The sequence below is a fragment of the Lutjanus erythropterus genome, chromosome 11 (assembly GCF_056507025.1).
Source record: "Lutjanus erythropterus isolate fLutEry1 chromosome 11, fLutEry1.hap2, whole genome shotgun sequence".
In the NCBI taxonomy this organism is placed as follows: domain Eukaryota; kingdom Metazoa; phylum Chordata; class Actinopteri; order Lutjaniformes; family Lutjanidae; genus Lutjanus; species Lutjanus erythropterus.
Window position 1 is genome coordinate 21,863,619 of NC_139327.1, and position 15,964 is coordinate 21,879,582.

Here is a 15,964-nt window from a genome sequence, read left to right on the forward strand (position 1 = left end):
CAATCAGGTGACTGTTTCATAATTCCAGAATGAGCTAATCTCCCTAACAAAAAAAAAAAAGTCTAGTTCCTTTTTCCAAGTAAGCACCGTAATACGGTCATAAAGCCCACAACAAATACAACAACACTGGCTTTGGAGAAATGAAACTAAGGAACTGACGCTGGTGTTAAAATAAAATGCATTTTATTAATAAGAGGACGATAAGCAACAGTTTATCTTGTTGTACACTTCCCCTTCTACAGGAGGGTGAGAGGTGAGACACGCTACATCAACAAAATGTACAACCTTTAGAGTGTTGTGTCGCAGCAGATACTAATTGTGAAATGGATAATCACCCTTCTTCTTTTGCTCTAACTCCCCCGATCCCTGATGCCATCTTAAACACTCATCTCATTTCCTTTTTTTTTTTTTTTTTTTTTTTGTTATTGTAACAGGAACTTTGACGGGCAAGTGTTGGGGGTGCGTGAAAGGGAAAAGGGGGTGGGGGGGACCTCAAAATACAACATTTGGACTACATCATACCACCTTTGGCTCCCTCCACAGCCCTCAGGTAAAAGATCTGAGTCTCCACAGGGCCTGAGACAGATGTCAGAATATCTGGTCACATTCACAGCAACTGAGGTATTGCGATATCGACCGTGAGGGTTCTGCAAGATCAGGTAATAACAAAAACAGCACCCATAGAAGTGGCATTGTGTCATAGCTTGGTGGAATCACTATAACAACTTCAAACTGATGATGACAGTGCGCCTGTGGTTCAAACAAATATGACTCAGACGTGAATAAACACGGCGTCTTTCTGTGTAATTAGCTGATTCACTGACTGACTGGCTGAGCCTTTATTTCTGCTTGGTTTCCTGGCCTGGCGTCAGCTGGATGTTCGGAGGTCTCAGGTTCTGCGGAGGTCAGAGGTCACGAGGAGTCCTGCCTCGTTCGACTGGTCAAGCAGAGGCTCTCCAGCTGCTGAGCGCGCTCATTGTGGACGGTCGTCAGGGTGCGGTTCTCCTCCGTTAGACGCCGAAACTCCTCCTCTAAACGGGCGATCTCCATGGCAACCTTCTCATCCTCCACCAGCTCTGCCAGCAACTTACGCCTAAGTAGAGGAGTGAGATAGATTATAGGAGCAGGTGCAAATGTTTATATTTATTTAAAAATGCATAAAACAGGGTAATGTATCTATAAAATCTTAAATTAACTGGCTGTCTAGACATCTGTTTATTTTCTGTCTCTTCTCATTTAATCATTTGAAGTTGTTAAAAGCTGGGTACTGTCCTTGCTTACACTTGGCCAGAGGCAGGGAAACACTCGTAACAGGTTCCTGGTTCACAGAAAAATGGCGACAAATTGGCAGATGGTCATACACATTCATATCTATGAGCAATTTAAATTTTCCAGCTGTATTGTTTCTAGAGCGTGGGAGGAAACCAGAGAAACTAAAATAACCATGGAAACAATGCAAACTTACAGGAAGAGGTGAGCTGGGGGAAAAACGGTGATCCTGTTGGGCAACAAAACTCACCACTGCAGAATAATAAGTAGCCTAAAGGAGGCATTTGGTGGGCCGTGGCCAAACAATGTGTATTCATGATGCTCAGCACATTGTTGTGTTGATGTTTGGTACAAACTTAAATTAAGAGCATACAGGCTGATGAAAGACAGCTACAGTGTAGAGCAAGAGGTCTCTGTGTACGGTTACATTAAAGGTACACTATGCAGGATTTGTCGGTTGCTGTTTGTAAATAGACCATTCAAATTTGGCCCCTCCTCCTGGGATCAATTAGTGAGAGAGAGAGTGCAAGGGGTGGTCAAGTGAGCGAGGAAAATAAGACGTTATTTTCTGATTATACCATGGTCTGGATGGACTTTCTGACTGGCTGAAGGATGTCCATTAGTTCCTGATGATGGTGGTTCTGGTGAAAATGTCTGTTCATTGCTCTAAATCAACGTGCAGCCTGTAGGCCTGTCTACAATGAGTGGAGTACAGTACAGCACACATGGTGTATCATTTGTTTATGAAAATCTTGATATTGATTTGGGGACAGTGGCATGCTTGGATAGCAAGTAAGTCTCGTTCTTAAACATACTGTCACATAGTTTACTGTTTGTCAACACTAACAGAATGTTAACTTAGTGGCTCAAAGCTGAGCCAAAGGCTTCTGTGAGTTGGACAAGAAGTATCTCCCGCTGTCAAGTCGTATCTTAGGCTCGTCCTGTTTACTAGACTAGTGAACAACATTTGTACTACATAAGAACCTTATGGGATGATTGTTCCAGGTATTTGTCAAACTCAGGTGTTAGCAGGGAAACAGAGTTATGACTTGTGAAAAACTACAATACAATACAAACCTAATTCCAAAAGAGCTGGGGTGGAATGTAAAGCATAAATAAAACAGAAAGCAAACATTTGCAAATCCCCTTCGACTTGTATTCAGTTGAATAGGGTACAAAGAAAAAACATTAAATGTTCAAACTGATAAACTTTATTTTCTTTTGTTTGTTTGTGTGTTTTGAAAATATACACTCATTTTGAATTTGATGCCTGCAGCATGTTCCAAACAGTCGGGACAGGGGCATGTTTACCACAGTGTAATACATCACTCTTTCTTTTAAAAACACTCAGTAAGTGTTAACTGAGGACATTCATTGTGAGTGACTGAGCCTTTGGAAGAAGGCCCCTTTACACCCAGTCATGATACTATCACTATCATGTGCTGCAGGCGTCAAATTCACAAAGGGTATTTATTTAAAAGAAAACGATAAAGTTTGTCAGTTTGAACATTAAATATCTTGCCTTTGTACTATACTCAATTGAATACAAGTTAAAAGGGATTTGCAAATTACGACATTCAGTTTTTATTTATGCTTTTGCACAACTTGTTTTTGAAATTGAGGTATAATTAATGGTCTTTTTTTTTTCTTTGTCCGCTGACCATGGTGTGAATGGGACAATGACCTTCGAGGTATGCATAATCAGGAATTAATGGATCTCTGCTGCGTGTTGGACAGTTCTGGCTTCCACATCGTCCGTTAATTCCTGATAATGGACACCTCGTTGGGCATGACACAGACAGAGAGCAGAATAGAGCGATGGAGACACTAAGTAGAGTTTCAACCTCACACCTTGCTGTAATGCTGTATTTGGCTGGGGGCTACACACCACTGCCCAAAGGTCGATGCCCAGAAACATCAGTCATACTTCTGGTGGATCATAAGTGATGACTGACAGTGATTATTATTATTGTATCCTGTATTGTCTATACATTGCTTACGATATTTTTAGCTATAGAGACAGGCAGTTTTCATGGTGTCCCTAAAGAGAAAAGACCCTAATTTCTGATGAGGTTGTGGCAGCTTTTGATCAGGGACAGAAGAAGAAGAACAACAAGTTTGTTGTTTCCAGTGTAAAAATGTAAGTTACATTCCTGCCTGACAAGTTTTTTTTTCACTACAACAGTATTTATGGTGTCTTGTTAGTCCTCGCAGGCTGAGCACTTGTATGTACCTGATAACAAATAACATAACAAACTAACAGCATCTTTCCCAATAAACCAAATCGAATTGAAAACCTCCAGCTCTGGTTTAGGCAGCATGACCTGACTTCCCCTGGCAAACAGTGATTTCACACTCCGGGAAGAGATCAGCCTTTGGACTTTGAAAGGCAGTGTAAGCATACGCGCACACACGCAAATGTGTACAATGTGCGTGTCATGGCCTCAGAGAGTGTGTGACTGTCAGTGTTGTATTACAGCGGGGAAGTGCCAAGTCACATAACAGCAGCATCAACAAAGAAGAAAAGGAGTCTCTATTCTACACCACAAACTGCCTGTGGAGCTTTAAAGATGACTACACTGCTTTTTATTTATAAGAGGTTACAATGTTAAGTGATTCAAAGGCTTTAATTTCTTACAAATTTGTACTAAATAGCTTGTTTGAATTAGAATCTAGTGAACTAATATGGTACGTAAAATGTTATATTTCTATGGAGAAACTGAACTTGTTGAGGCCAAAATGACCTATCATTAACAATCACCTCTTATGAATAATGAAACTGCTGGTTACAATGCACTATTCATTTCACAAACCCATTGTTCAAATACAGCCAGGTTCAGACAATTCATTTCCTGCAAGACCAAGTCCAAAAGTGAAAGACAATAATGAAAAAAGACAAAACTTCTTTAGTGGAAATTATGTGTGGATCACCACAATCTACTTTCAGCTTGTTCACACTTCTCTAGGATTGGTAATTCCATCTGAGTTGGTAAAAACGGCAGCATGTTGCTGCTATGCCAGAAGAAGAAAAAAACATGTTATAATCATGTTATAATCTTAAAAGTTTCTCGTTAAAACGGGATGTTTACATCACATTATGACAATAGAACTCATCACATTATAACATGAAACACTTTATGTTATAACAATAAGTTTTCATTTTATAACATGAGGTTTTAGTTTTATGTTTTGACAAGTATATTGTTATAACAAGAAAAGTGTCTTGTTATAACATAATAAGTTTGTATGTTGTAATAAAGGGAAAATATCATGTTATAACTCTTGTTAAAACATGAAAAACATAATAAAATCTTCATGTTATAATTGATACTCTTCCTTTTTCTTTTCCTGGTATGGCAGCAATACACTTCTGTTGATAAGTAAAACTTTTTTTTTATGGCACATGTGCACTAAACACAGAGGGAAGATGTGGCAACTGTAGTTTATGATTTTACAATCGTATGTGATTTTCACTGGAAACAAGGCGCAGAGTGATTTACAGTAAATGATTAATGATTCAGACATATTACATTTGGGCTGATTCTTTCACCCGGTAGAAGCGTGCTGAAACACGCTTGTGTACAGGCATGTGTGCATGTGTGTGTATTTTTGTGTGTCACAGAAATAGATCTTTTTCAGTCCAAAATAATTCATCCAGAAAACAATAACTTAGACAAATAATTCATCCTGTGTACCAAAATAAATATAAAATATATGTTATGGACATGAATGTTTAAAAGACGAGTCATTTTTTTTTTATAACTCTGTCACAGTGGGGCTATTGTGTAATCTCTTTGCATCATAATGGAACCAACAGGCTTAACTACATTAGGCCAAATATCAATGTCTGAGTCAATGTTTCTATTCAAACTGAGGCTTTTTCCAACTCTGGCATAAGTTTTTGATGGTGGAATAAGATTGACCTCACTGGAATTACAGGGCTGATTGATTCTGCAAAGATAGAATCAGTATAGGAGTTAAAATTCGCAATACAGAAGAGAGCAGTGCAATATGTAATTGATAGTGACAAAACGCAGACTGAGTGAGTTTTGGAAAATCCCTGCACAGTGTGTTAAAGTGTTGTTCCTGTTGTCATCCTTGCAACACTTCGCTGTATGCATGTAACTCTCCAGTCATTCTGAGCGTAAGCTTCCCCATTTGGGAAGTGCATAAACAATCATTGTATCGTGCATGAAAACATTCACTCTTCCACAGAAATACATTCAATGTTCTGGTTAATGAAACTCATCAGTATCAGGTATACATATTATATTTTTAGCACAATTGTGGGATTGTCTTCACTAATGTCTAGTTGTGTTTCAATCTAGTGTGTGTATGTGTACGTGTCAGTGGATGTTGGCATGAGCAACAGTGAGAAAAGAGAGAACTAAGAGTTTCTACTGGCCTGACTCATCATGTTCTTATCTAAACTCAAGGCTATGCTCATCCCATCAGTCTGCCTGCTGTTGTCTATTTAGGAACGGCCAAGTGGTGTAGATTCAGTCTGTGTGTGTGTGTGTGTGTGTGTGTGTGTGTGTGTGTGTGTGTGTGTGTGTGTGTGTGTGTGTGTGTGTGTGTGTGTAGGTGTGGTGGTGGAGTAACAGCAAGGGCCTTGAAAATCCCTCTGCTAAGACTACCCACAGCTGCTGAGGGCACAGGGGACAGAGTGCACTGTGTGTGTTTGTGTGTGTGTGTTATACTGCTTATGTACAAGCATATAGTACATGTATGAAATAAATATACAGCATGTCTCCCTCACACCTGACAAGGGTTGAGTCAGTGTTAACATTCACTCCCAAAAGAGGGGCTACTTTCTCCAAATACGATCCAGACACAGTGTAACCCTCACATCCAGACTCATCACACATTTGATTTTGTTTCCAATTTAAAATGAATTGAAATAATAAAAAAAAGATAGATCTGAGATTAAAGTCCAACATTACCAGCTGCTTTAATATCATCTTGAGGAAACTGGTCTCAGTGAATCATGTGCTAAATGCTGTAGGGAAGCTATTAACATGTGCCATCTGGTGGACATTTGGATCCAACACAGCTTATAGTGCATGTGTTCCTCTCAGTGGTGGAAAGTTTTTAATGCACAACATTTTATAATGTAGTACAACTATGATAATTATGATACATTATGATCGGTGAGTGACCAGCAGTATTTAAGCATTATGATACTTCTAAATACTTATAATGTTGTTATAAAGCATTATGAATACTTATAACTAATGATATATTGTTATGAGCACAGTATAAAGCATTATAAGTATGTTTATGATGCATTATAATCCATTACATCAGCTTAATATAAAGTCTTACCATATAATACAGATGATTCTGCATAAGTAATATTTTTCATGTTGGTACTTTGAGAATATTTTGATTCTAATGAGTAGTTTTGAATCAAGGACTTTTACTTGTAAGAGTGTATTTTTACACTGTGGTGTTGCTACTTAAGTAAAAGATCTGAGTCCTTCTTCCACCACTGGTTTCCTTGAATCAGTTTTACTGGACAGTGTACCAGTAAGTGGATATTTTAACATGCCTTTTCCTTGTGAATCACACGCCATCCCATTTTGCTTTGTTTTTAACAAACATTTATAGGGGCTCACTTGCGGTCCTCGAGCACGGCGATCTCATGTTTGACCTGGTGGAACTCTCTCGCCATCCTGCAGTGCTCCTTGTACACCTGAACGCTCTCTCTCAGAGACACACAAGGGGGCACCGGCTGCAAGAGGTCAGAGAGAAACATGTGACATCAGTGAGAAAGACACAAGGTATCAAGCAAAACAAAAAAAAAATTAATATATAAAACATTATATCATACAAGCAAACTTGGAAAAAAGACCTTTAAAAAATCTTTCAAGCAAATACCCTTTTCCCTGGCATTGTCTCTGACCTTTCCCACAGTGCCCCAGTAGCAACACTAGGCCTACTTGGATCCATGACAGTTTTTTTTCCTAAAGTAATGGAAGAACATCCATGAAAATTGCTGCAGATAATTTTTGTGCTGGAGGTCAACGGGGCAGACCTAGCATGTCTGACACCAGATCGGAAGTTTCAATGTTCAAACCACAAAAGAGAAAACTTTTACAAAACTTTTACAGTCCTATGCATTTATTATTATATATATATTGATTTTGTGTAGATAAAGAAAAAAAAAAGATTTCAAACCTCTGTAGCCTATTTTATCCTGCAGTACAGTATAATAAGTGTATAATTCATTGGCCTGCTACTACTGTTCTCATTTGATACTCTCAACCAACATGCACTTTATATGACCCTGGCACTGGCACTCGTTGAAGGATAATTCAATGACAACACTTTTGGTAGAGTGAGCACACACAGTGAAAACACTGATTTACAGAGTTGACAAACTAAACATAAGCTTCTGCTAATGTACAGATTACATATTCAGGTTATGACCTAAACAGAACAAAGCCTCTTATATAATCTGCATGTAATACGTAATTTATTCCAGGATTTATTCTATAATGTGGTTAATTTTTGATCTGCTTTTTCTCTCAACCTGCCCTGCTCTTTTTAGTTAAGCTTTCAGTTGTGAGTTAGTTATGCAGTAAGTAAAAAAAAAAAAAGCAATAATGGCAGCAATAGTAATATTAACAAAGCAAAAACACTCAAAATCAAAACATATTTTTAAGGAGGAATTTAATTTGGCATTAAATCCTTTGACTGTCCATTAGCATAAGAATAATACAGCCTAAAACAGAGACAGACATGAAATTTAAAATGCTAATAGCTTCTTTTAAAAGTACAGGGCACGATTTTGGATTTGTGAATTTAAATTAAAGCCTTCTTTCATATTCTGCCTCTCCTCTCTTGTGTTGCTCTGCCAGTGATACAAGTGTGTGTTCAGTGTAAGTTACTGCAGTTACTGCATACCTGTAATCGCTGTTCAAGATCCGGGAAAGTCTGAGGGTGCTCCTCCACATCTTTTACATCTATTGAAACAGAACACAATTAGTTACAATTGAAAATTGTAAAATAATAATATCCAGAATATCCATTTATTTATTTATTTATTTATTATTTTTTAAAAATTAGTCATCACTACATTTTTTAAGCAACAAAATGTAAAGTACCAAAAGTAAAAGTACTTATTATACAGAGTGTTAATTGGTTATATATTTTGTATTATTAGCTAGTTATCATTGATGCATTGACATGTAAGGGGCATGTTAATATTCCTGCTGTTCAAGGTAACAAAGTATTTTATCTAATGTTGAGTAGAGAAGGGCAATATATCTGAAAATATCACTTTCATTTCAGTCATTTTTGATAATCATTGACTTTTTTTTTTTAAGAAAAAAGGTTTATTACTTTATTTATCAAGTTACAAAAGTTTCTATTAGTTCCAGTACATTCTAAAGTAGTTCCAGTAGATTGTACTGCAGAAAGAAAGTTGTTCCTAGATGAAACTGCTCACAACAAGGTCTGTGGATAATCCTGATCAACCGGGTCATGATTTTTGAAAAGAGACTTTGGTTTCAAATGTATTTCTTTGGTGCAACACATGACTTTTACTGTTTAGTTCCATTTTATTTGAGAAAAGGCAGAAATCTCAATGGCTGACATCTCTAATACTAGCACTACAGGCCAGGGGAAAAATATATATTTTTGATTTTGGGGGCGAAGTTTTCCCTTAAGTGAAACTATTAAATATTTTATTGAAACAATATTTGTATTACTATTGATGTCTACTGGTAATACATTCATCACTACTGTTTTATTGCCCAGTTGAGTTGAGTATACATCTATAACAATGCATCTTACGATTAGATGATTGTTATTCTTTGTACCTCAATGTCTTAAGCAACTAGTAAACATAGCTGTCAGATAAATGTTGTAAAGCAAAATACTATATTACCCTCCAAAATGTATTTAAGTATTAAGTAGCAGATGCCTGTAGCTGTAGTTGGTAGAGCGTGCGCCCCATGTACTGAGGCTGTCGGTCCTCTGCAGCAGCCGCTGGTTCAGCTCCCGCCTGTGTGTTATCCCCTCTCTCTCTACACCCATTCCTGTCATATCTTCACCTGTCACTATCATAATAAAGGCAAAAAGCCCAAAAATAATTTAAAAAAGAAGCAGATGATTAAAATGCTCCAAACAAGTATTGTTAAATGTACTTGTACTTTCCACCACTTGTTTTGTGATTGACTTCCTTCCAGACGGTCTTGATTTCCACTCATTTAAGAACTCTGTGACAATCAATGAGCAGAAACTTTACACTTGAGGGAGATCATTCTGTCATACAATTGCATGAAGTAAATTGCTTTGAAAATATTGGAAGCCTTGCAGGAAGCTCTTTCATTTGAAAGTGACCACAAAAAAAGTGCTGCAATCAAGCAACAATTTACCCTTTTAACTGCTACTGTTGAAGGGCAACATGAATTTTGCATAATGTATTTTCAGGCAATTTTTTTTTCCATCATAGCGTTGCTGTATGTCCTTGATGTACAGCCAAGTGACATATCCTACAGGCAAATGCTTTAATGCCTTTCTCTGTCTCATAAAATGGCCCCAAATGAAACACTATAGGGCCCTCTTATATGACACCACAACATAGCAACACAGTGCTTCACTTATAAATGAGCCATGTCCTCTTATTGTACAGCAGTAATGAGCTGTCAGACTGAAAGACATGCAGGGTAAGCATACAGAGGGACAACTATGTGAGCAGACAGACAAACACAGTGGGCTGAAATGGCCAGATGTATAGACAGAGAGGGGTTCAGACAGGCAGCCAGACAGACAGACAAAAACAGACAGGTTGTCTGCACCAGCGTCTGCTTCGCCAGTAATGTCCCCCTGGAGTTGTGGAACACATGTGGAGAATCCTGGGATGATGCAACCTTCTAAAAGCAGGAGTATTAGTGGGCCTGCCTGCAGCCATGGGGCCAATTATGATGTGGAATAAATACAGTTCTCATGCTTAGGATTGACACAGTGTGGGGTTATAACTATGCCTGGCATGGAGTCATGAGGGGCCTAGAGGATGATCCCCAGACAGAGTGCAGGTCTCAGTCCCCCTGCTGAGAAACACGAGTTCAAAGAGACGACAACATGATCGTCGGGGGAATATTTTCGAGGTTAGGGTCGGATTGTGCCTGAACAGCTCTGCTGCTACATCTAAAACAGAAACAAGACCTTGGGCATAGATCCTGGGGTTGACAGAGGGGACGTGTCCACCCCATCTTCTGAAAAACACGAAGTTCCCCCTGGGAAATTATGTCTAAATAAATTATGTAATCTTAAGTATATATTTAATAGAAGCCAACTTTAAATAATTTGTGCAAATGTCATTTTTCTGCCATGGCGTTTAACAAACGCTGTAGGGTTGGGGCAGTCAATACCTGTGCATTTGTTGGGTGATGTTTGTTAATGATGTTACTGAGTAAATGACATGTGTGCCGATTGTGCCCTTTGGGCAAAGTGAGTCAAAAAATAGTCTTAATGATGGTGTAATTAACGTTAATAATTCACAATAATTCAGCTGGCCTATCTTCTAATAATGAATCTTGTAAACAGCATGAAGTAATGTAGGAGAAGGGGTAAAACCGATGTGTTTTCTACTTCTCACAGCTTGTAGTGCAAAGTGTGACCTTAAATGGAATTAAGGGCGTTGTGATAAACCAGTACTGACAATGACTGTGATGTTTAGAAAATTAAGTATTAATATCATGTTGATAATACAAAGATGATACTATTGAATAAATAATCTAGATCCTCTTAAACACACATATATGCTCTTAAATAATTTCCGTTCTTGCACTCAGCAGATGTTTGGCCTTGTGGGTCTTTTGTTTATCAGTTCATCTTGCCTTTTCACTATCCATCAAGGGCAAACATTTGGTTACAGACTCTCTCCACCTCGTATTTCGAGTATAAATCATTTGTCACAAAAGAGACAAATTACACAATAAACAAAGTTTAAAGATGTTGTAAACAACCTTTACTTCCTCTTGAGGTTGCAGTAGGTCACCAACATCTCAGACCCAAACAAATGCTCACTTCGGTTACTCAATAAAGTTGTGAAAATAGTGTCATCTGAACACACACTGCTCACAAAACTCAGATCAAACTGTCAAACTAGGCAGTGCTGATCAAGTATGAATCAAGGTTATGTTATGGCATTTACTATTTCTCACCTAAAATGTTTTCATAAACATCCTTTAGTGTTGTGTTTAGCTGTAATACAGGGTATATTATGACTAGGTGGCTCTGGTGTCCAATGCACACTCCTGAAATTCAGATCAAACTGTCAAACTAAGCAGTGCTGATCAAAGGTGGTTCAAGATTCTGTTAAATGTTTTCAGAAATATATTTTACTGCACTGTTGAAAGCTGTCACACATGTATGAACACACACACACACAGCTGTTCCAGATAAACATTGAAGGTTGGATACCAACACAACTACAGGGAGTGTGACTTCATTCTCTGCTCAGGACGCCATCACTCCACTACATCTTTACATAGCAAATAGTTGTTTGCTGATATCTACTGAGGCTGAATGATGTATACTGCAGCTTTAAAGAGGAATTTGACTGATAGCAATTTTTTTTTCAAATTTTCACAATAATATCATTATCATTAATTATTTTGGCCACAATAAACGTGTAATGAAAATCTGATATTGTGACAGCCCTAAACTGAATCCATGCAAACAGATGAAATGGAGAAAAAGAAAGAAACAAAAAGAACAGCACTGTGAATGATTGAGACGCAAAAAAAAAAAAAAAAAAATTCAGTAAGAGGCTATGTCGCCATGACTCTTTGCTCAGAGTGGGATTTGAGTGTGTCGTTCCCACTACAGCCCTTCATCTCACTTCCTTAGAGAAAGACAAGGGGGATCATGGATGGGTGGAGTTGGACTGGAAGTGTTAACTGCTTATAAATATAGGCCAGTGTTCTAAAAGCTGAACAGTGAATCAGGCAGCGGGACACTGTTAGTATTAGCGGGGGAAACCTGACTCTGCCATTGCATAGCTGCAGCTGCTGTCCCAGTGCCTGGCCCCACTGCAGTAAAACATCCTGACAGACAGTATACCTAGCACCATAGGTAGGGCAGACCTCTGAGTGAGCGCGTGTGGGACAGACAATTGTGCATGTTTTGATCGGAGATTAAAGAGATGAATAATGATAGTCACATGAAAGGTTGTGCAATTGCTTGGAAGCTTGCATACATGTGCACAGCTGCGCACATGCATGTGTGGTTGGTTTTTTAATATGCTGTGGTCCAACAGAAATAGAGGGAGCACCTGTCTCAGCTACAGCACAGAAGAATGAACACAGTTAAAGTGATAGGGTGTGAGAGGGGGGGATTGTGCCTGGTCTGTTTTGGTGGGAAGAATGTGGCACATGTGTAACCACACATACTGGAAACGCACTGAGAGTAGAGCTCCAAGCTTTGTCGGGTGTTAAATGAGTTATTGAGTAACTCAAAATAAGTTGTTACAATCATTTTGAGATACTGGAACACAAGTGTGTGTGTGGGTGGGCATTCGTGTGGGTAAAGTGAGCACATGGTGTGAATGACATGAGGATGTGTGATTACCTGATGTGTTGTCGAGGCTGAAGGCGATTCTAACTTCAGATTTATCGGGAGACACTCTTCTGGTTGAGGTGATCATTTATCCCTTCACAAGGCCACAGGCACAAAAAAGAGCTGTTAACACAATTGAAGGGACCTGATGAAAGACCAGTGATGACGCAATAATCTAACAGTTAGTTAATCAACTCAAAATTGACAGCAAAGACCTTTGATGAAAAAAAATCCAGCTGCAACTCCCTGTTGCATAAAACCACATAAGCTAAGGTTTTCCTTAAAGTTTCATCTAAGGAGGCCTTGGGAAAAAATGAACTGCATAAAATCAACATAAGCATTTCCTTAGGATGTTGTAGGGGAAACTCTTAAATCTCTATGTTTGCACTTGACTACTTAAGTATTCCCTTATGCATTGCTGCAAGGTCCAACAACCATTTCCACAGAAAATTTTAAGGGAACTATAACATTCCCTTAAAGGGGAATTAATTTGTGGAATATTTTGCTGAAGGTGATTGAAGAGGAGGAGGACATACCAAGATGCATTTTTCAGAGCAGGTAAAACCCACTGGACATGATGAGTAATGCACTTGTGTAACTTGTGTAGAGAGTATCATACCCCCAGGAAGGAAGCCTCCCCAATTTTGACATAATTGTCAAAACGTGTAATGACAATGTCACCTGATGCATGGCCCAAAAAGACTTTCCCCTGACAGAATTACGTTGTGAAAGAAGCAGCTGTAAAACAGTTGAAATGCTTTTTTTAAATGACACAACTTCCACACTGTCAGAATTCAGTCCATTCAGTCCAGTAACATTTAGAAACTCATTTGTTGTTGGTTTTGGAGAAGCTAGCTGACACAGTCTAATTAGGCGTGTTAACCAAACTAGCTAAAAGTGATAATAATTCTGTCTAACATTAAAGAATGACAAGAGCATAACCATGGTAACTGAAGTGTAAATGCGCTGTATTTTTGGAGCATTTGAATAGGGTTTAGTTTGCCGTGTTTACGAGAAGAGCCCACATGAATGTCTCCCTCATTTAATATTCACAACATCAAGAACTAGAAGTTTTAGGAAAGCTCTCACAATGTTGTGTCAGTGACTTCACAAATTCCATCTGAATGAATATGATAGCAACTGCTGTGAAAGTTGACAACCCAAGAGGCTTTATGCAATACTCCTAAACCTTAAGGGACAAACTTAAGTTTGAAATTTAAGGTGGTTTATGCTACCAAGTTTTAAGCTGTTGCTTGGACTCAAACAATTTAAAGAAGTCACCTTGTGTTTCTGGGGAACTGTGAATGGCATTTTCTCACTTTTATATGACATTTTTAGACCTAACAATGAACTGATTGATCAAAAAAAATAATTATGAGATTCATCACCAGGACTTGGTGTGTAGGTGGTGTCCAATCTGAGATGAAAGGCTAAAAGTAGTTTCTAAAAGTCTATTATTGAGATTTAATCAGAGAGAAAAGCTGAACCTGGACTCAGCAGGTGCGGTGTCCAGCTGGAATGAAACGAAGTCTGCAGACCCTTTGATAAAGCACGTGATTAAGCCACACCAGTATGAAGTCTTATGATCACACACATGCAGCCACCAGTTTCATCATGCATTTAGAGTTGCAGTGGGATTAAATAATTAGGGAGCTTTGACAGACTGGCTCTGAGGTCTGGATTTTGCATGCCCTCCTCCAGTGAAGGTAGAGGCTTTTTATATCAGGGCATTTGCCTGCTTTAACCCTGGTAAACCCTCTGTCTCACACAACATACCTCAATGACCTTCTGCACCAGCTAATCTGCACTTTTTATTAGCTCTGTTGGTTGTTGGAAATGATTGAAATGTTAAATTTGATGTTGTGATGACTGATCAAAACATGCTTGTATGAAAATATGAGTATTAGTGACTGAAGTAGTACAATAGTGCACATATTGTAAGCGCACAATCCACACACTATGATGGAGACTGGTATATTTCATGCATGCAATGAGTGGCTGAACAGGACCAATCTAAGCCAACAGGTCATTGTTACCTGAAAAAAACACGAACTCAAACCAGGAAATTCCGTACAATAAATCTTAAGCAGCAATGTAGGTCCTCAGTAGTGATTGTTGTCTGATCCTCTTCAGGAAAAGCGTCCTCCGTTGCGCCCCTGCGCAAAATGGCACAACTGAGAGTTGACCACCACTTACTTCCCTCCTGAGACTCCAACTATATTATTTTGTATTCAGAAGTTTTCCACCATAGTCAAGTCGTCCGCTACCCTGGTGTCAGTCAGAGGCGCTCCAGCAGCTCAGGTCTGCGTGGGCATGGGGCATGTTATCCACGGACTGCAGCCACGCGGCGGAGAGCAACACAACAGGGCGCAGGGCGGAGGAGGAATGCCGTCCGTCCGCTGTCCCCCTGTGGCGGCCCGGGCCCAATTAAATGTCTCAGATGACATGACTGCAGCCCGCAAAAATGCCCATAGCTGCAGCGCTGCTTTGAGTGACACGGTCATCCCGCTGGGATGGTCTTTGGCTTTGCAATAGCTGTGCAATGAGGCAGTTGCTCAGAATGAACATCTCAGTCTATAATATTAGCTCCTGCGAAAGAAAATAGAGCATCCCAGTCTGTTTATCTATGGGGGGGTTGTTTTGGGGGATAAGCGCAGTGCCAGCCCACCTTAAAGCAGGTAATCAGGGTTGGCTCAGGCCTTTGTGGGGCCCTAAGCAGAATCTGATTTGGGGCCACCCCGCTGCCTCAGTGCAGCCAATACTAATGCCTGATAATTTGGACCCTTACTGCAAATCTATCAAACCCATTACCAATTTAGTTGTAGCTGTGTTGTTTCCATCATTCTGATATGAACCATTCTGTGGTTTTCAATCTCAAAAAGGTATCAACATTACAAGATGGGTGTAGTATTAATTTGCAGTAGTACTAGCAAGTCTGTTAAAACAGTATGTTTTGTATGGTTACCATTGACAATAATCTATTAAAAAAAAAAAAAACTTTTTTTTTTCAAGTTCTCTTGGCATCCCTCTAGTGGCCTAACCAGGCACTTAGTACACTTAGGCTACATCGAACATACACTTGTGTGATTCAGGCACTTAAAGGTGTCCTTTTTAAAGGGGCCAT

The 15,964-nt window shown here is 39.1% G+C and overlaps 1 protein-coding gene across 4 annotated transcripts; it reads right to left on the reverse strand.

Moving 5' to 3' along the window:
• Positions 1 to 166: 166 nt before the first annotated feature.
• On the reverse strand, positions 167 to 15,286 carry map3k7cl (map3k7 C-terminal like). Of its 4 annotated transcripts, none has more exons than XM_084731281.1 (5): positions 14,915 to 15,286; positions 12,853 to 12,934; positions 8,179 to 8,237; positions 6,888 to 7,003; positions 167 to 1,093 (listed from the first exon to the last, which is right to left on the reverse strand). In XM_084731281.1, the coding sequence occupies exons 2-5, from the start codon at positions 12,926 to 12,928 to the stop codon at positions 913 to 915; spliced, it is 432 nt and encodes a 143-aa protein (XP_084587407.1). In that variant the 5' UTR covers positions 12,929 to 12,934; positions 14,915 to 15,286; the 3' UTR covers positions 167 to 912. The 4 variants fall into 4 exon arrangements, with proteins under 4 accessions (XP_084587407.1, XP_084587406.1, XP_084587405.1 ...); XM_084731280.1 differs by having other exon boundaries at positions 12,853 to 12,963; positions 14,915 to 15,285; XM_084731279.1 differs by having other exon boundaries at positions 14,877 to 15,285.
• Positions 15,287 to 15,964: the final 678 nt, after the last annotated feature.